General features: G+C 49.1%; 1 protein-coding gene across 3 annotated transcripts in view; it reads left to right on the forward strand.

The window, feature by feature from the left end:
• LOC132835353 (arrestin red cell) overlaps positions 1–19,669 on the forward strand; it is a 131,255-nt gene that overhangs the window by 32,419 nt on the left and 79,167 nt on the right. Inside the window, exon 1 of one of the 3 annotated variants that reach the window (XM_060854804.1) lies at positions 4,630–4,837. The exons of the other annotated variants lie outside the window; for them this stretch is intronic. Coding sequence (XP_060710787.1) covers positions 4,773–4,837 — 65 coding nt within the window. The 5' untranslated portion in view covers positions 4,630–4,772. Of the gene's footprint in view, positions 1–4,629; positions 4,838–19,669 lie in introns of those variants that run through there. 3 annotated transcript variants of the gene reach the window in all.

Below are 19,669 nucleotides of genomic sequence, written 5' to 3' on the forward strand. Positions count from 1 at the left end.
TCTGGGTGGGTGCGCTTCGGCGGGTCAGTGTGGACTTGTTGAGCCGCAGGGCCTGTTTCCACACTGTAAGCAATCTAAACAATCTCAGCTAAACATAGGTGAAGGCTGCTCTTCGAGGAGCAGTGTGGAAGCTGTGCGCATGAAAGGCATAGGGTCTGACTGTACCATCTCACAGCCTGCAAGGCCCACAGTGACATCCTGCTGTGGTTCAAGTCTCATGTTAGACCAAGTAGGTTCTGAGATTCCAACCCTGTTGAGTAATGCCGACTTGCAGGAGGGAACTGGGCACGTGGAGTGGAAGAGTTTAGCCAGATATGGGGCATCTGCTGGCAAATGGCACTCGATTAATTTAGGATATAGAGTCATGGAGCTGTACCGTGTGGAAACAGACTCTTCGATCCAACTCATCCATGCCAACCAGGTATCCCAACCTAGTCGAGTCCCACTTACCAGCACTTGGTTCACGTTCCTCGAAACCCTTCCTCTCCATGTACCAATTCCCTCCTGTGAGTCAGCAAATGTCCCACATGCCAGCATTTGGTCCACGTCCGTCTAAAACCCTTCCCATTCATATACCCCGAATGAGTTGGGCTCCAAGGTCTGTTTCCATGTAGTACAAGTCTATGAACTGTGCCCATGTGTTGTCCCATGGGCACCAAACCCACAGCAGCTATGTTGTGTGCAGGCTAAGTTAGACCATGCTGTAATGGTTGTGTTGTCAGTGCTGAGAGGAGAGAGGGGGAGAGAGATGTCGATTTTTATTTGTGGGTGGGGGAGCTTATTAAAAGAATAATAGAATAACAAAGCTTACTTGTTGCATTGACTCTTAGTAACCTGTGACGTCTCTGTCTGTGGCTCAACACCAAGGTGCATGTGTTTTTTTTAAAAAAAAATATTCTGTTCTCCATAAGCCAGAACATCGAAGCAGGAGCCAAGTGTGTTCTCTGAAGCCTTAGTTGATGCTGGCCTGAGGCAGGGGATCCCTGCACAGCACAGGAGATGTCCAGATGGTCAACAGATGCTGGTGTTTAGTATTGAACCCATCGCGGTTTATCTGTACCACTTGTCCGAAAGATGAAGGCGGCATTTGGCACACTTGCTCAGAACACTGAGTGTCAGAGTTGGGATGCCTTGTTGCAGCTGTGCAAGATGTGGCTGAGGTCACATTTGGAACACCGTGCCTTTCTGGGTGCCCTACAATAGAAAGGATATTATTCAACTAGAAAGGGTGCAGGAAATGTGGTACCTGGACTGGAAGGTCTATGTTAAATGGAGAGGTTGGATATGCTGGGACTTTTTTTTTCCCTGGAGCTCAGGAGACTGAGGGGTGACCTTTACAGAGGTCGATAAAATCATGAATGACGTAGAAAAGATTAGATAGCCAGCAGGTCCCCCCCCCTTCCTAGTTAGGGGATGCTAAAACTGCAGGGCATGGGTTTGAGGGGAGAGATACAAAAAGTTCCAGAGGGACAATTGTCTTCATGCAGAGGCTGGTCAGCGTCTGCCAGAGGTAGTGGTGAAAGCAACTACAAATTTCTCATTTTAAGAAACATCTGGAAAGGTGCATGGGTGGGGTAGGTGTGGAGGGATATGGCAAACGTGAGGTCTTCAGATGATCAGAGTCAAGGTTAGAGTGGTGCTGGAAGAGCCCAACAGCATCCGAGGAGCAGGAGAATCGACGTTTCGGGCAAAAGCCCTTCATCAGGAATGTGGACCAAGCGCAGGCAAATGTGAAAACTGGGCGGCACGGCGAAGGTGGGCCGAATGGCCTGTTTCCATGCTGTCGACCTCAATGAGGCGATAATTTTCACTAAGACCAGCCACTAATGCCTGTTTAAAAAGCTAATTCATAGATGAGCGCATCGCTGGCTAGGCCATCAATCATTGCCCAGAGGGCAGTTAAGAGCCAACCACATTGTTGGGGGGGGGAGGCCAAGAACCGGGAATGCTGGGAACAAAAATAGAAACTACTGGAGAAACTCAGCAGCATCTGTGGAGAGAAAGCAGAATTAGCATCTCTGGCCCAGTGACCTTTCTTCATAAGATGCGGAGTCTTGTGTTGTGTATAGGCCAGACCGAGTGAGGATGGCAGATTTCCTTCCCTTACTGAGCCAGACAATGGATTCATGGTCGCTATTAGACTCTTAATTCCAGGTATGTTTTGTTGAATTCAAATTCCACCATCTACTGTGGCAGGATTCAGACCCGGGTCCCCAGAACCTTAATCAAGTTTCTAGATTAATAGTTGAGGGATGATGCCACTAGGCCATTGCCTCCTCTTGCCTGCAATTTGAGCTAATTAATCTGTGACTTGATGGGATCATGTGTTCATTACTCTTACTTTTTAAAAATCCTCCTTTTTGTCTTCATCTCCCCTCCCTCTCATCCTCTTTGTTCCTCTGGGCTCAGCTTGTCACCCTCCTGATCTCCAGTGCCCTGGTGGGGTTTGAACTCTGCTGCCTAGCTTGAGAGGAGGAGAGATTCCATCGCCTGGAGATGAGGGAGTCTGTGGACTACTCTGCCACAGAAAACAGTCGAGGGCAAAAATGTTGACTGTTTTCCAGCGTCGAGTATAGCTCTCTGGGCTAAGGGTGATCAAAGGGTATGGGGAGAAAGTAGCGACGGTGCACTGAGTCGGATGAACAGCTGTGATCATATTGGAATGGCAGGGCTAGGCTCAAAGGACTGAACGGCCTATTCCCATTCCTATTTTTCTGTTTTGTACCAGCTGTCTTGCCTTCTGCATTGCAAGACTTGCCACCTAGGCTATTGTCTTCAGGTGTGTTAGAATATGATGGCTGAATTGGCCGTTGTTTCTCAGCGACCACAATGGAACCTGTGGGCTATTTCAACTGCAGAGGTTTCACAACCCACACCAGAGTGTGTTCACCCCTATTTCGACAGGGATCATTGGTTAGCAAGCAGGAATCTGTCCCCGTACTTTATACAGTGGACTTTCAACATCTTCACTGACAGTCTGTGAGTTTTAAAAATAAATAGATACATTTGGGAAAGTGGGAAATGCTGCATGTGGTGTGTATTTTCCATGAGGCTGTTTTTATCCGATGTTCATCTTAACATAAGAAACTGCAGGTGGATATTGGGGCATTGAAGAATCCAGAGTTTTATTGCAACTAAGTATGATGTACAAACATTACACTCCTCAGGCATGTCAGTGTCTGGGCTAGCATTAAGCTGTTGGATTGCAGCAGAACAGCATCTGACTTGGCAGAGTGTCATGCTTCAAGTGATCTGAGGTATGAAGGAGTCTGACATCTTTACACCCTCCTCTTATGTCAGACCCTTCGGTCCAACCCGTCCGGATATCCCAACCCAATCTAGTCCCACCTGCCAATACCCGGCCCATATCCCTCCAAACCCTTCTTATTCATATACCCATCCAAATGCCTCTTAAATGTTGCAATTGTACCAGCCTCCACCGCTTCCTCTGGCAGCTCATTCCATACACGTACCACCCCCTGTGTGAAAAAGTTGCCCTGTAGGTCTCTTTTATATCTTTCCCCTCTCACCCTAAACCAATGCTCTCCAGTTCTGGACTCCCAGACCCTAGGGGGCTTTACCTATTTACCCTATGCCCTTCATAATTTTGTAAACCTCTGTAAGGTCATGCCTTGGTGCTGCAGAGAAAACAGCTCCAGCCTGTTCAGCCTCTCCCTGTAGCTCAGATCCTCCAACCCTGGCAGCATCCTTGTGAATCTTTTCTGAACCCTTTCAAGTTTCACAACATCCTTCCGATAGGAAGTGCTGTACTAATTAATGCAGATTGATGTGGAGCTGTCGGTGTTGCATTGGAGTGGGCAAAATTGCATGACACCAGTATTATAATCCAACGGATTTATTTGAAATCACAAGCTTTTGGAGCGCTGCTCCTTCATCAGGTGAAGACTTCACCTGATGACAGACAGCGCTCTGAACGCTTGTGGTTTCAAATAAACCTAACACTGTGTTTGACAGTGAATAACACCAGGTTCTAGGCTCCATTTCCTGCATATCCATAAGACATAGGAGTGGAAGTAAGGCCATTCGGCCCGTCGGGTCCACTCCGCCATTCAATCATGAATGATGATTCATCCCTTCTTGAATTCGCTGCAGTCCTAGTGGTGCTGGTGTTAAGAAGCCCACTCCTCCTTTTTCAGGATGCGGGGAGCACTTGGCCAACTCAGTTGCACCACACTGGCAACTGTTTCTGCTGAGTTTCTCCACTGTTCTATTTTCAGATTTCCAACATCTGCAGTCCCTGGGTTACGAATGGTCCCATTCTCGAGTCTGTGCGTAAGCTGACCCGTCGGAACACAGTACAGTGTAAAGTAGTCTTTCGTCGGTAAGCATTCGCGTGTTTTAGATTTAACGTGGACGTGCCCTTGGGTGGGATGTATGTGAGCTGGGTGTTCATAAGCTGGGGACTGCCTGCATTTTGCCTCTTTTGACTGATCGCTGGCTCTGTGGGGGGCCTTGGATGGCGCTATGCAAATGCACATTGTAGCTGCCAACCGCAGTGGGCCACTGCAGGGAGCGCAGGGGTGAGGTAACGCGCCAGGCGCGGCATTGGCTAGGAGGATGTCGCTTGTATCTGCGACTGAGATCTTGCGCGTTTTCCTGTCACCAGGGCAGACCCGTTCACCTCCCGCTTGCTGCTCTGAACAGAGAACAGGGTGTGTTTTGGAGAGGGGTACAGTGAGAGGGTGGGCCACCCTGTCAGCCGGATGGTTTAACACCTGATGCTGGCAGTGTAGCAGAGGGCAGAGAGGAACATGGCAGAAACACTGGGCCGCAGCACAGCACAAACCAAAGGGGCCACACAAACGCGACACAGGAAGTAAGTTGTTTTTACTTTTTGTTTTATTGCTGTGCTCAGAATCATTTTGAGCGCCGAATTCTCGTAAGCTCGTTGGTTAACCTGCTCTCTTATAAGACTGTCTGTCTGTCTGTTTCTCTCTCTCTCTCTCCCTCGGTGGTTTTCAGTTTATACCAGCCAGCAAGCAGTCAAACTTTACATGCCCTATAATACCAGAGACCGAGCTAACACACTTAGTTCACCTTAGGCGGATCCTTTGCATGCTTACGGCACAGGAGGGGGGCATTCGGCCCAATGTGCTGCTGCTAGCCTTCTGTAGGAGCGACCCAATTTGTCCCACTCCCATTCCCAGTCTGCCTCTGCCTCTCTCTTTCTTTCTTTTCCTACAGCCCTACAAAATTTCCTCTCCTGCAGATAATTCTCTAGTTCCCCTTTTTTGCTTTTCTTCTTCCTCCCTCCACCTCTCACCCCTCTCGAAACCACAAGCATATCTGTCTCCACTCCTTGGGCAGCTTGTTCTGTATCCCATTTCAGAGTGTGTTTTTATTCTTCCCTTTTTTTTAAAGATTACGAACAATTTTTCTTCATTTTTGTTTTTTTTATTTTGGAGCATTTCCGTTGCAAATAATATCCCCCATCTCTTGTTTTTCTTTTCACCAACTGGGACAGTTCTCTCTTGCTTTACTCAGGTACCAGGTAGTTATGCTGAAAGTCTCCATTGCATGTTTTCTTGAACTCACCTTCTCCATGTCCTTATTACTAGGGAATGTTCTTCTGCACGCTCCCTTAAGGCACCTCACCCCTGAAGTAAAGGAGGCAGTGTCGCTGTTTCTTCGAATCCCTTCAGTGTGGAAACAGGCCCTTCGGCCCAACAAGTCCACACTGACCCTCCAAAGAGTGACCCATTCTCCTACCCTATCACATTACATTTACCCATGACTAATGCACCTAACCTTCCCATCCCTGTACACTATGGCCAATTCACCTAATCTTTGGACTGTGGGAGGAAACCGGAGCACCCATAGGAAACCCACACAGACACTGGGAGAATGTGCAAACTCCACACAGACAGTTGCCCGAGGCTGGAATTGAACCTGGATCCCTGGCGCTGTGAGGCAGCAGTGCTAACCGCTGAGCCACTGTGCCATGGACAATGTTTCTATTGTCTGGCCTGACTTTTTTTTAAAAAAAGTTCAGGTGAGCTGGAGATACGCAAATGAGGGTCTGAAAGAGATGCTTGCTCTTTCTCTGTGCGACCCTTTGTCATGACGGTTGCAGTCTTGATCTCCACGTCCCTCCAATTCCAGCCTCCCAGGGCACCCCTAGCTTCCATCCTTGACATCCCTGTCTTCTGAAATGCCCCAAGTTCTGGAATTCCCTCGGGGAGGACTTTCTTCAGCCGGAAGCTGGTGAAACTCATTGCCACAGAGGGCTGCGGAGGCCTAGACCATGAGCGTCTTTGAGACAGGGAGAGGTTTTTTTGACTATTGAGGGGATTAAAGTGGAAAATGGGGTTAGGGAAACATATCAGCCATGATCAAATGGCAGAGTAGATGTGATGGGCCAAATGGACTGACATGTTATAGTCTCCTTGGAAAAAGGAATTAGAATCCCTACAGTGTGGAAACAAGCCCTTTGGCCCAACCTGTCCACACTGACCCTCTGAAGAGTAACCCACATAGACCCATTTCCCTACCCTGTATTTACTCCTGACTATTGCACGTCCCTGAGCAGCCTGGGCAATATAGCATGGCCAGTTCACCCTAACCTACACGTCCCTGAGCACTCTGGGCAATATAGCATGGCCAGTTCACCCTAATCTACACATCCCTGAGCACTCTGGGCAATATAGCATGGCCAATTCACCCTAACCTACACGTCCCTGAGCACTCTGGGCAATATAGCATGGCCAGTTCACCCTAATCTACACGTCCCTGAGCACTCTGGGCAATATAACATGGCCAGTTCACCCTAACCTACACGTCCCTGAGCACTCTGGGCAATATAGCATGGCCAATTCACCCTAACCTACACGTCCCTGAGCACTCTGAGCCATATAGCATGGCCCACGTCTTTGGGCTGTGGGAGGAAACCCACACAGACACGGGGAGAACGGGCAAACTCCACACAGGTAGTCGCCTGAGGGTGGAATTGAACCCCAGCCCTCGGCACTGAGAGGCAGCAGTGCTAACCACTGAACCACCATCCCGCCCATGAGCCTAACACCATAGCGGCTCATGTTTGATAAAACTCTATGAAGTGACTTGGTATTGTTTCTGCTACATTAAATGACCTCACGTGTATACATGGAGCGTGAAAAGGCCATTTAGCCCCTTGGGGCTGCTCCTGCCATTCAGAATGATTGTGGCTGATCACTTTGCGACCGCAAACTCTCTCAACCGCCTACTCCAATAATGTTTGCCACCTCGTTTAACAGGATTCCATCTACCTGCATTTTTTTAAAAACCACAGTAATTCAAAGAGTCTGCTTCCATTGCCATTTCAGAATTCCAGACTTTACAAAATTCATTTTGTGGGATGTGGGCATCGCTGGCTGGGCCCAGCATTTATTGCCCCTTGAGTAGGTTGGGAGTGAACTGCTGCAGTCCACCTACTGTAGGTTGACACAACACCGTGCCCTCAGAGAGGGAATTCCAGGATTCTGATCAAGCAACACTGAAGGAACGGCAAATGTATTTCCAAGTTAGAGCGGCGAGGGGCTCGGAGGGGAACTTGCAGGGGCTGTGGTCCTTCTAGATGGAAGTGGTTGTGCTTTTGGAAGGTGCTGCCTGAGGATCTTTGGTGAATTTCTGTTGCGCGTCTTGTAGACAGTCTGCGCTGCTGCTGCTGCTGAGCGTCAGTGGGAGAGGAAGTAGATGTGGTGCCAATCAAGCAGGGGCTGCTTTTGGGATGGTATCGAGCTTCTTGAATGTTGTTGGAGCTATCGCCATCCTGGGCAAGTGAGGGGTATTCCGTCACACTCCGGAATTGTGCCTTGTGGGTGGCACTTTCTCTCCCAGTGATAGAGAAACTGGCCTCTCTCTTTTTTTAAAAATTGGTAACCCTTGACCTTAAAGCAATGTCCCCTGGCTCACCCTTCTCTTGTGAAGGGTATCACTGACACCCCCCTGTATGTACCCTCTTCAGACCACACTCGTTGGTTTGGCATGCACCTGTCCAAATTGCCTGTTACACAAGGCGAGACTGTGGATGGTTTTCCAAACGGAAGAAACCGTACTCGGAAGTTTGTTAACGTGCTTCGATCTGTGTACGCTATCTGTTGTATTAGTGTGGTCCAGTGGTAGTGTCCCTATCCCTGGGCCAGAAGGTCCGAGATTAAGTCCCACTCTCTTGGAAGGAACACAGAATTTGATTTATGACTGTCACATGGACCGAGATGCAGTGAAATGTATTGTTTTGCATGCTAACCAGACAGATTATGCCTTTCATAAATACTTCAGGGTAATGGAACAGAAGGCAGAATATAGTGTTACAGTTGCAAGAGAAGGTGAAAGATCAACTCTCATATGAGAGGCCTGTTTGAGTCTGATCACAACGGGGAAGAAGCTGCTCTTGAATCTGTTGGTACGTCTTTTCAAACTTCTGCCCGATGGAACAGAGTGAAGAACGTATAACCTGGGGTGGGAGGAGTCTTTGATTATATTGGCAGCCTTCCTGAGGCAGCGGGAAATCGAGACAGGAATGTATGGAATTCTTGAATCTCGGCTGTTGGCTTGTCCCCCTCCTCCCACTTCCATGCAATAGATGCTCCCTCTGTTTTCATCCAAAGCTATTCCCAGGTGTCAGTCCCTGCTGTTACGCCACCGAGCCCCCCTATCCAAGTTCTGAGCTGTGTGGGCAACTTGCTAATGCTAGTCCCATCCTGTAGTGTGTTTGGTGCCTGTCTTAATCTGAAATAACTGATCTGGACTCGCAGTTTTTGGAGAATCCCCTCCAACTGGGCTATCATCTTGCTTACGCTTATAGGATAACACCACAAGACTGCTGTCGTCTTTTTATTATCTCCAACTTCCACCCCCCCCCCCCCAAAAAAACCCACCTCCCATGTCTCTCCTTCGTCCAACATCTCAATGGCCAGATGTTCCCCCCCACCTCCCCCAAACCCTTCCAGCCCAAATCCCCCTCTCCTGTTTTTAAGCTCACCCCCTTGCCCTTCACCCCAAACTCTTTTCAAAACCGAAAGAATTGCAAATGCTGGATATTGGACGCCAGAGAAATTGCTGGAGAAACTCTGGGAGTCCGGCACCGTCCATAGAGAGAAATCAGTTAAAGTTTTGAGTCCAATGTCCAGAGGGAGGGTCAGTGGTCCCAGAAATGTTAGGTCTGCGTTCTCTCCACAGATGCTACCAGAGCCTGCTGAGTTTTTCCAGCATTATCTGTTTCTGTTTTTTTTCCCCCAGTTTCCTCTTTTTGATTTGAGTTTAGATGTTCATCTTACCCAGTTGCTTCTCCCTTGAACTGTTCCCCTCTGTTTTAAGGAGCTGGATAACTTGAGTTGGAGCACAGTCTTGTAAGTGAAGCCGGATTCGTGAAGCACAGCTAATTTTGCGGTTTATTTTTATTGATTGAACCAAGGAGTCCCTGCTGAGATGATGTTTGCCGCAACAAAAAAACGCCCAAGGCTTCCAGGGCTTCTCTCTGGCTGGGAAAATTAGACGTGGCCATCTCCTGTTGATTTGAAACAAAAGTCTTGGCTTATCTGAAACTCTGCCTGCACGTGACGTCCCAGTGTTTTTGTAGAAACCTAGAAAATAGGAGCAGGAAGAGGCCATTCGGCCCTTCACGGCTGAGCCAGCGATCAATATGATTGTGGTTTTAGATTAGTCACAGGGTGGAAACAGGCCGTTCGGCCCCACAAGTCCACACCGACCCTCCAAAGAGCGACCCATTCCCCTACATTTACCCCTTCACCTAACACTATGGACAATTTTTAGTATGGCCAATTCACATTTTTAGACTGTGGGAGGAAACCGGAGGAAACCCATGCAGACACGGGGAGAATGTGCAAACTCCACACAGATCATCCAACTCTGTCCCCCATTCCTGCTTTCACCCCTTTTAGCTCGAAGATCCATTTCTCTTTCATTCTTGAAAACAGTCAATATTCTGGCCTCCGCGTACATGCCCACAAAAACAGACGTTGCTGGAAAGACGAAGCAGGTCTCTTATCAGAGTTAACATTTCGCGTCAAGTGACTCTTCCTCAGAGCAGACGGTGGCCAGGAAAATATCTGTTTATCTACAGAAGGTCGAGTGGGGGGGGCAGTGTTGGGGAGGGAGTAGACGATAGGTGGGAATGGAGGCCAAAGAGAGAGGAGAATGGTTGGGCAGACAAAGAACTGGATAACAATCTGGCTAGGGGCTAATATTCTGGCCTCAACCACGGTCTGTGGCGGATAATTCCCCAGGCTCCCCACTCTCTGGGTGAAGACATTTCTCATCCTCTCCTGGTTCCCGTCATCAGGACTATCCTTCCTGTGTCTACCCCATTTCGTCCTGTTTAGAACTTTGTAGGTGTCTATGACGTCTCCCTGCCCACCTCGTTCTTCTGGACTCCCTGCGGATGTAATCCTAACCAAGGCAGTTTCTCATCCAGCATCATTCCTGTCTGGCTGCGCTCTGTCTCTGAGCTTTTGTTGCTTTGGCAATATGCTGTGGCTGTGCCTCAGTCCAGAGGCACAATCTTTCCTCTCGGGGCCCACACCTCGACAACACAATGAGCTGAGTGTTCGCCCCGTCCCGCGTATCCTCATTCTTCCTGTTCCTCCGTTTCCGTACAACTCTTCGTTGGTGAGGGTATGAGCGTTTCCTAGTAGGAGGTATGAGGCTGAGTCTTGCAGTTGGGAATTGGTAGGGTCGTGAAATCCTTACAGTGAAGGTAGAGGCCACTTGCCTCGCTGAGTCTGCACTGACCCTCCAAAGCATGTCCCACCCTAACCCAGCCTTTCCCTGTAACCCTGCATTTCCCACGGCTGACCCACCTAGTCTGCACACTTGGGGCAATTTAGCATGGCTAATCCACCCTAAGCTACACATCTTTGGAGTGTGGGAGGAAACTGGAGCACCCAGAGGAAACCCCCACAGACACTGGGATGTCCTACAGCATGGAGACTGGCCCTTCAGCCAAAACTGGTCCATGCTGACCAAAATGACCATTCATGCTCATCCCATTTCCCTGTGCACTTGGCCCATACCCTTCTAATCCTTTCAAGTCCAAATGACCTTTAAATGTTGTTAACGTACCCGCCTCAATCACTCCTCAGCTGGCTCATTCCACATGCGTACCACCCTCTGTTTAAAAAGTTTCCCCTCGGGTTCCCTTTTATTCTTTCCTCTTTAACCTTAAACTGCTGCCCTCTGTTCCTTGATTCTCCAACTCTGGGGGAAAAAGGCTGTCATAACCTTAAACACCTCTATAAGATTCCATCTCCGTCTCCTGCGCTCTTTTTAAAAAAAAAGTCTCAGCTTGTCCAGCCTCTCCCTATAACTCGGACCATTAACTCCTGGCAACAACTTGTAAATTTCTTCTGCATTTTTTCCAGTTTCATCACATCCATTCTATAGCAAGGTGACCAAAACTGAACCTATTGCTGTCAAAGTCCAGCCTCAACAACATCCTGCATAACTGCAACATAGCTCCCCAACCTAACGCCCTGACTGATGAAGGCCAGTGTGCCAAAAGCTGCCTTCACTGTCCTGTCTACCTGTGACCCCACTTGGAGAACCCCACTGGTTCTCACCTACCACCCCACCAACCTCCGTATACAACGTATCATCCGCCGTCATTTCCGCCACCTCCAAACGGACCCCACCACCAGGGATATATTTCCCTCCCCTCCCCTATCAGCGTTCCGCAAAGACCACTCCCTTCATGACTCCCTCGTCAGGTCCGCACCCCCCACCAACCCAACCTCCACTCCCGGCACCTTCCCCTGCAACCGCAGGAAATGTAAAACTTGCGCCCACACCTCCTCCCTCACTTCCCTCCAAGGCCCCAAGGGATCCTTCCATATCCGCCACAAGTTCACCTGTACCTCCACACACATCATCTATTGCATCCGCTGCACCCGATGTGGCCTCCTCTATATTGGGGAGACAGGCCGCTTACTTGCGGAACGCTTCAGAGAACACCTCTGGGACACCCGGACCAACCAATCCAACCACCCCGTGGCTCAACACTTTAACTCTCCCTCCCACTCCACCGAGGACGTGCAGGTCCTTGGACTCCTCCACCGGCAGAACATAACAACACGATGGCTGGAGGAGGAGCGCCTCATCTTCCGCCTGGGAACCCTCCAACCACAAGGGATGAACTCAGATTTCTCCAGTTTCCTCATTTCCCCTCCCCCCACCTTGTCTCAGTCGGTTCCCTCAACTCAGCACCGCCTTCCTAACCTGCAATCTTCTTCCTGACCTCTCCGCCCCCACCCCACTCCGGCCTATCACCCTCACCTTGACCTCCTTCCACCTATCACATCTCCATCGCCCCTCCCCCAAGTCCCTCCTCCCTACCTTTTATCTTAGCCTGCTTGGCACATTCTCCTCATTCCTGATGAAGGGCTTATGCCCGAAACGTCGAATTTCCTATTCCTTGGATGCTGCCTAACCTGTTGTGCTTTAACCAGCAACACATTTTCAGCTGTGATCTCCAGCATCTGCAGACCTCACTTTTTACCTGGAGAACCGTGAACCCAAACTACAAGATCCCTCCACGTAAGCAGTCGCCCGAGGGTGGAATCGAACCCAATTCCCCGGCGCTGTAAGGCACCAGTGTGGACCACTGAGCTGCCCAAATCTGGATATTGGGCAGAGGTTTGGGCTCCTTTAACTGAGACAGAATGTACTTTGGCCAAGGAAGGTTGCAATCACTGATTGGAAAGTCCATTGCCATTTCCCCCCATCAAATTCCCGAGTGGGATCAGAAGTGGGGCGTGAGGTCCTGACCTCTGAGGCCGCTGCCAGTCCCTGCCCCTATTTACCCTGCTGTCGTCTCCCCAAACCCTCCCCACTCTGCTAGCACAGGGGGGTCCGTGGCAACTTGCAGATCGCAAAGTTGAATTGACGGTGGGGAATAGTCTGGGAAGTACCATCCCGGGCAGGCAGAGTGGAATGGGGCTGTGCCCTCTGGGATTTGGAGGAACGTGAGGCGGTGCCCGCTGCTGTTGGTGAAGAATACCTAGGGTGGAGGGGTCGGTCATTTCACATTGAGATGAAAATGTGACCCATGGGAATTCCCTAGCCCAGAGCGCTTTGGTTGTTCAGTTATAGAATGTTGGATATGAGAGATACAGAGGTGTTCAAGGATCTCCCAAATGTTTCATGAGATACAGCTGGGCGTGGGCTGGGCCAGTATTTACTGTCTGTGTAACAATACTATTGCTTTGTAAGGTATATTCTGTCCTGTTTGCTCTGGAGAGAGGTTTTAAGTCCGACGCACTGAGCTATCTATTTGAATCCATTAGAGTCGACGGCTTGTGAGGCCTTGGTTTTTTCTAAAGGGTTGAAACAATAGAAATGGCCTGACTGGGTGGGGTCGCACCCCCACAGAACCAGGAATTCTTGGTTGAACCTTTTTCAGTAGCATATGCTGGGGTCTTGGGTTTGGAAGCTGCGCCACATCTCTCCTCGCTACTCTCTGTTTTCTCTTGATGTTTTTTTCCTTCCTGGACTGGAGAATTGGATGTGAGGCAATTTATTTTACTGAATTTGCATTTGCCAAGGGTGTGTTTATGGGATGTTACTATGTTGGAGCAGTTGATGTTTAATATTTAAATAATCTATTATTCCAGTCAGTTTTCCAATAGAGTTGTTATTCCAAGTTTGTTCTTTTGTTTGTCTTTTAACTAGCGTTTGAATAAAATGTGTTTTGCTTCAAGCCTGGAAGTTGGCCCAATTGAAATTGCATTCGGAACACAATGCTTGGCACTAGCATTTAGAATAAGAAACAGCTAAGGTGTACGCTGTTGTTTTAGATTACTTACTTCGGCCCAACAAGTCCACACCAACCCGCCGAAGCGCAACCCACCCATACCCTTACATTTACCCCTTACCTAACACTACGGGCAATTTAGCATGACCAATTCACCTGACCCGCACATCTTTGGACTGTGGGAGGAAACCGGAGCACCCGGAGGAAACCCACGCAGACACGGGGAGAACGTGCAAACTCCACACAGTCAGTCGCCTGAGGCGGGAATTGAACCCTGGTCACAGGCGCTGTGAGACAGCAGTGCTAACCACTGTGCCACCGTGTTGCCAAATGTGTTTGGAGAGGGGGTTTGGTCTGGTCCATAACACGTGGCTGATTTCCCAGTGGAGTCGTGGTGAACTACCACCTTGGGCCACTGCACTCTGTGTGGTATGGGGACACCCACACAGCGCTGTAACAGAGAGGATTCCAGGCTTCTGACCAAGCAACACTGATAAAACCGTGATTTATATTTTTGGGTTGTGTTTCCATGTGTCTGCTGCCCTTATCCTTCCAGATGGAAGGTTTGGAAGATGCTGTCAGAGGTGGTTTGGTGAGTTTCCGCAGTGCATCTTGTAGATGATACGCCTTTGAGCATTGGTGGTAATTAACGTGGACTGCTTTGACCTGGATGGTGTCGAGTTTCTTGTGTTGTTGGAGCCGCCCCCATCCAGGGCAAGTGGGGAGTATTCCCTCACATTCCCGAGTTGTGCCTTGTTGATGGTGGACAGGCTTTGGGGAGTCGGGAGGTGGATTACTCACCGCAATGTTCCCAGCTTTTGTAGCCATTTAGTGTTTATGTAGTGAGGCTGGTTCGGTTTCTCATCACTGGTAATCCCCAGGATATTGATAGTGAGGAATTCAGTGATTCAGTAATACATTATGAGGCAGCGGTTAGATTGTCTGCTATTGGTGATGGTCATTGCCTGGCATTTGTGCAGCGTGAATGTTACTTAGACTCAAATGGTATTCTGGAGACAGAACGTAACCCTTCTAACAATCTTCAAGTTCCAGTAGTGTTTAACTCTTTCAGGTGCAGATGATGTGTAAAAACATGACCCAAAGTGGCTGCTGAAACGTGATTCCTGCTGCTCAGCCTGTTGGTTAGAACAAAGAGTGATGGTAATGTGGAACTCCCTCCCGCCTGGAGTAGTTGAAGTGGGTAGTATTGATAGAAAAACCGGAGCAAAGGAGGAGACCAGTCAGCCCCTCGATGAGATCGTGGCCTTACTCTTAATACCTCAGTTGCGCTAAAACCTACCTAGCTCAGAATTAAAATTAGCATTTGATCCAGCATACAGTGCCGTTTGTGGGAGGGAGTTCCCACCCTTTGTGTTAAAGTGCTTCCTAACGTCTCTCCTGAACAGCCGAGCCCTAGTTCTCTGACTCTGCCCCTTAGTTCTGGAATCTGCAACCAGCAGAGACTTCCTTTTCATCTACCCTGTCTTCTCCTGGTAAAGACTTTAATCAGATCACCCCCTTCACCTCGTAAATTTGAGAACTGTTGTGTGGTCTAAAACCATTCTAATTTGTAAAGTCTCCTCGTAAAGTAACCTCTGAAGTCCCAGTATTATTCTTTTTAAACCTACATTGTCCACCTCCCCCACCCTTCCAAGGCCAGATATATCCTTCCTAAGGTGTGCTGCCCAGATCTGCTCTCTACTGCAAGTGGGGGTCTAATAAAGGTTTTATATCACTGCAGGATAACCTCTGCATCCTTGTGGTGGGGGGTGGGGGGGGGGGGGGGGGGGGGTGGAAAGAGAGAGAGAGAGAGAGAGAGAGAGGGGGAGGGGGAGGGGGAGGGAGGGAGGTGTGACTCTGTGGTTAGCACTGCTGCCTCACGGCGCCAGGTGCCTGGATATGATTCCAGCCTCTGGCAACTCTCTGTATGGAGTTTGCATGTTCTCCCCGTGTCTGCGTGGGTTTCCTCTCCGCAGTCCAAAGATGTGCAGGTTAGGGTGGATTGGCCACGTTGAATTTCCCCGGAGTGCCCAGGGATGTACAGGTCAGGGCAGATTAGCTTTGCATATTAGCAGAGTTATGGCCATAGGGGTTTTGGGTGAGATGCTCTTCAGAGGGTCGGTGTGGACCCAATGGGCCGAGTGGCCTGCTCCCACACTGTGGTGGTTCTATTTGATGATATTGAGATATCGTTGCATTACTGTTCACAGCATTCTAAAGATGCATTTCAGGGCCAGATGGGATAAGCAGGCAAGGTAGAACGGGAGGCGTGCAGGCTGAGATGAAAAGGTAGGGCTGTGTGGAGGTTGATGCAAAGCTCAAGCACCAGTATAGCATAGCTGGGCTGAGTGGCCGCCTCACGTGTACTGTCTTTTTTTTTTGATGCTACACTATTTGGCAATGTGCAAACTCTGGACCCGATTTTGAAACATGCCATCCATCTCTGATGCACAGCAGTGTCTGAGGGACGTCGACTCGCGTGTTATCTTGACTGAACTGTGCAGGAAAAGTCGTTGCTGATGGAGCTCTGCCTGAGGAGATACCGGAACTTTTCTGACTCCTGCGTGAGCTGACTGCGAGGCAATTTGCCCCACTCTTCCTTTTTCTTGACTCTGTCTCCCAGCAGCTCAGAGGCCTGAGCAACATGTTCACCCTGCCACTGTGAGATGATGCCAGACAGGAAGCTGCACAGAGGAGCACTAGATCAGATTATAGTTCCGTTTCAAAATGCAGGTTGGTGTGTTTTTTTTTTCGAAAACGCCAAAAGCGATTGAAACGTCAAACCGGAAGCCCTCTGTCTCTTCCTGGTTTTCTAGATCAGAGGTTTGCAAATCCCAGCCCCACTCCCAGAGAGCTGAACCCCGAGGTTCTAGACTGATTCCTCTGGGTGCTACACTGTCACGGGAAACATTGTTTGGCAGGTGGTGATCCAAGGCACTGACTGCTCTCCAGGCTGGAGGTTGCTGTTTCAAAAAAGGCAAGCAAGGGAAACCCTCCTTCCGAGGCACCTTTGGGTTTGTGAAGCCTGTATGTTTTGTGCCAAAAAGGCTTCTCCCACGTCGACCTTCCTCGGGTTAAGCCACCACCACTCCTGTCTCACCAGAGAGAGTGGTCGTAGGATTATAGAATCCCCTGCAATGTGGAAGCAGACCGTTCGGCCCATTGAGTCCACACCGACTCTCCTGACTGCATCCCACCCAGACCCACCACCCCTCCCCTAGCCCTGACCCTACCCTCCCCATGGCTAACCCGTCCAGCCTGCACATCCCTGCGATTTCCATCCTCTGAGATTAAGGTAACTCCGATGGATGAACCCTACCACCTTTTCACCTTTTATCGTTCAGATCTGGGATGCACTGCCTTTAAAATATGGTGGGGGCAGCCGAGGGGCAATTGGATGGTTATTTGGATAGAAACGGTGTTCAGAAATATCTTGAAAATGCAGGAGATTTTTTTTAAAAAATCCATTCATGTGATAAATGCGAAGCCAGCATATATTGTCCATCCCTAATTGCCCAGGGAGCAGTTGAGAGTCAACCACATTGCTGTGGGGTTTGGAGTCACGTGGGCCAGACCAGGTAAGGATGGTAGATTTCCTTCCCGAACGGACATTAGTGAACCAGATGGGGTTTTCTGATGGTGGACAATAGTTTGGCGGTCATCATTAGACTTTGTTGAATTCAAAATTTCTATTTAATGCAAATTCCACCATCTGCCATGGAGGGATTCAGACCTCGGTCATCAGAACATTTACCTAGGTCTCTCTCTTATTTTAAATTCGCGATAATTGCCCAGAGATATCCACATTGCTGTGGGTCCAGAGTCACATGTGGGCCAGGCCAGGTAAGGGTGGCAGTTTCTTTCCCTGAGACATTTAGGTGGGCTTTTCTGACAATCAACAATGGATTATTGGATCATCATTAGACTCTTAATTCCAGATTCTGTATTGAATTCAAATTCCACTGTCTGCCATGACAGGAATCGAACCCTCGTCCCCAGAACGCTATCGTGAGTTGGTATTAGAGAAAAGGGATCATGCTGAATAGGCTCCTTCAGCGCTGCATTAACACAGTGGGACCTTCTGTAGATTCGCTACCTCTTGCTCGAGCATTTCTGTGCTCATGCACCATACCAACACACATCATTTCCCCCTCCTCCTCCTCCCCCACAATCCCCTAGTATTTATTCCCGTCGCTGAATGAATGTGCGACACCAGTTGAAGTAGTCATGGTCTTCTCCAATTCCTTCCATTTCTTGCCTGAACCATCTGTGAAAATGCTAGCCCTTTTTTTCCTGGTGATGTCAATTGCTGCTGCTTCAGGTGTTTAAGCATAGAAGCACAGAAGATAGGAGCAGGGGAGGCCATTCAGCCCATCGAGCCTGCTCCGCCATACATCACAATCGTGGCTGATCATCCAACTCAAGCCTAATTCTGCTTTCTCCCCATAACCTTTTGTCCCAGTCGCCGCTCAAATACATTCAATGTTTTGGCATCAACTCCTTCCTGTGGTAATGAATTCCACAGGCTCCCCGCTCTGTGGGTGAGGCAATGTCATCTCACCTCTGTCCTAAATGGTTCACCCTGAATCCTCAGGCTGTGGCTCCTCCAGGTTCTGGACATACCCACCATCGGGAACCTCCTCCCTGTGTCTGCCCTGTCCAGGGAGAAAGTGAGGGCTGCAGATGCTAGAGATCAGAGTTTAAAAAGTGTGGTGCTGGAAAAGCACAGCCGGTCAGGCAGGTTCCAAGGAGGAGGAGTTCTTCATCTTTTGATGAAGAGCTTTTGCTTGAAATGTCGACTCTTCTGCTCTTTGGATGCTGCCTGACCGCTGTGCTTTTCCAGCACCATACTTTGTGAATCTACCCTGTCTAGTCTTGTTAGAATTTTATAAGTCTCTGAGATTCCCCCTCGCTCATTTAAACTCCATTGAAAATAATCCTAACCTAGTCCATCTTTCTTCATACGTCAGTTCCGCCATCCCCTGGAATCAGCCTGGTAAACCCTCGCTGCACTCCCTCGGGAGCAAGAGCATCCTTCCCCAGGGAAGGAGACCAAAACTGCTCTCAATATTCTAGGTGTGTCCTTACCAATGCTCTGTATAACTGCAATACATCCCTGCTTCTGTACTCAACGTCTCTCAGTAAAGGAGAAAGTGAGGACTGCAGATGCTGGAGATCAGAGCTGAAAGTGTGTTGTTGGAAAAGCGCAGCAGGTCAGGCAGCATCCTGGAAAAGCGTAGCAGGTCAGACAGCATTTGATGCTGCCTGACATGCTGCGCTTTTCCAGCAACACGTTTTTGTCTCTCAGTGAAGGCCTACATCCCATTTGCCTCCTTTACCACCTGCTGCTCCTGCATGCTCACCCTTCTGCGACTGGTGCACAAGGACACCCAGGTCCCACTGCACACTTCCCTCTCCCAATATACAGCCATTCAGGTAGTCATCCACCTCCTTGTTTTTGCTTCCAAAGTGAATAGCCTTACACCTATCCAAATTATACTGCATCTGCTATTGGTTTGCAACTCACTCAAACTGTCCAGATCATGCTGGAGGACCTCTCCATCCTCGTCCCAGTTTACCCTCCCACCCAGCTTGGTATCAGTTGCAAACTTTGAGATGTTAACACTTTGTTCCCTCATCTAAATCATTGATATATATTGTGAATAGTTGGGGTCCAAGCACTGATCCCTGTTGCATCCCAGTAGTTATTGCTTGCTGATTTGAAAAGGGCCCATTAATTCCTACTCTGTTTCCCCTCTGCCAACCAATTTCCTAGCCATCTCAATACACTCCCCCCAATCCCATGCACTTTAATCTTGCACAATGACCTCTTATGCAGGACTTGCAGAAAGAGTTTTACAAAGTCCAAATATACCACATCGACTACCTCCCCCTTGTCACCTC

The sequence above is a fragment of the Hemiscyllium ocellatum genome, chromosome 44 (genome assembly GCF_020745735.1).
Source record: "Hemiscyllium ocellatum isolate sHemOce1 chromosome 44, sHemOce1.pat.X.cur, whole genome shotgun sequence".
NCBI classification, from domain to species: Eukaryota; Metazoa; Chordata; class Chondrichthyes; order Orectolobiformes; family Hemiscylliidae; genus Hemiscyllium; species Hemiscyllium ocellatum.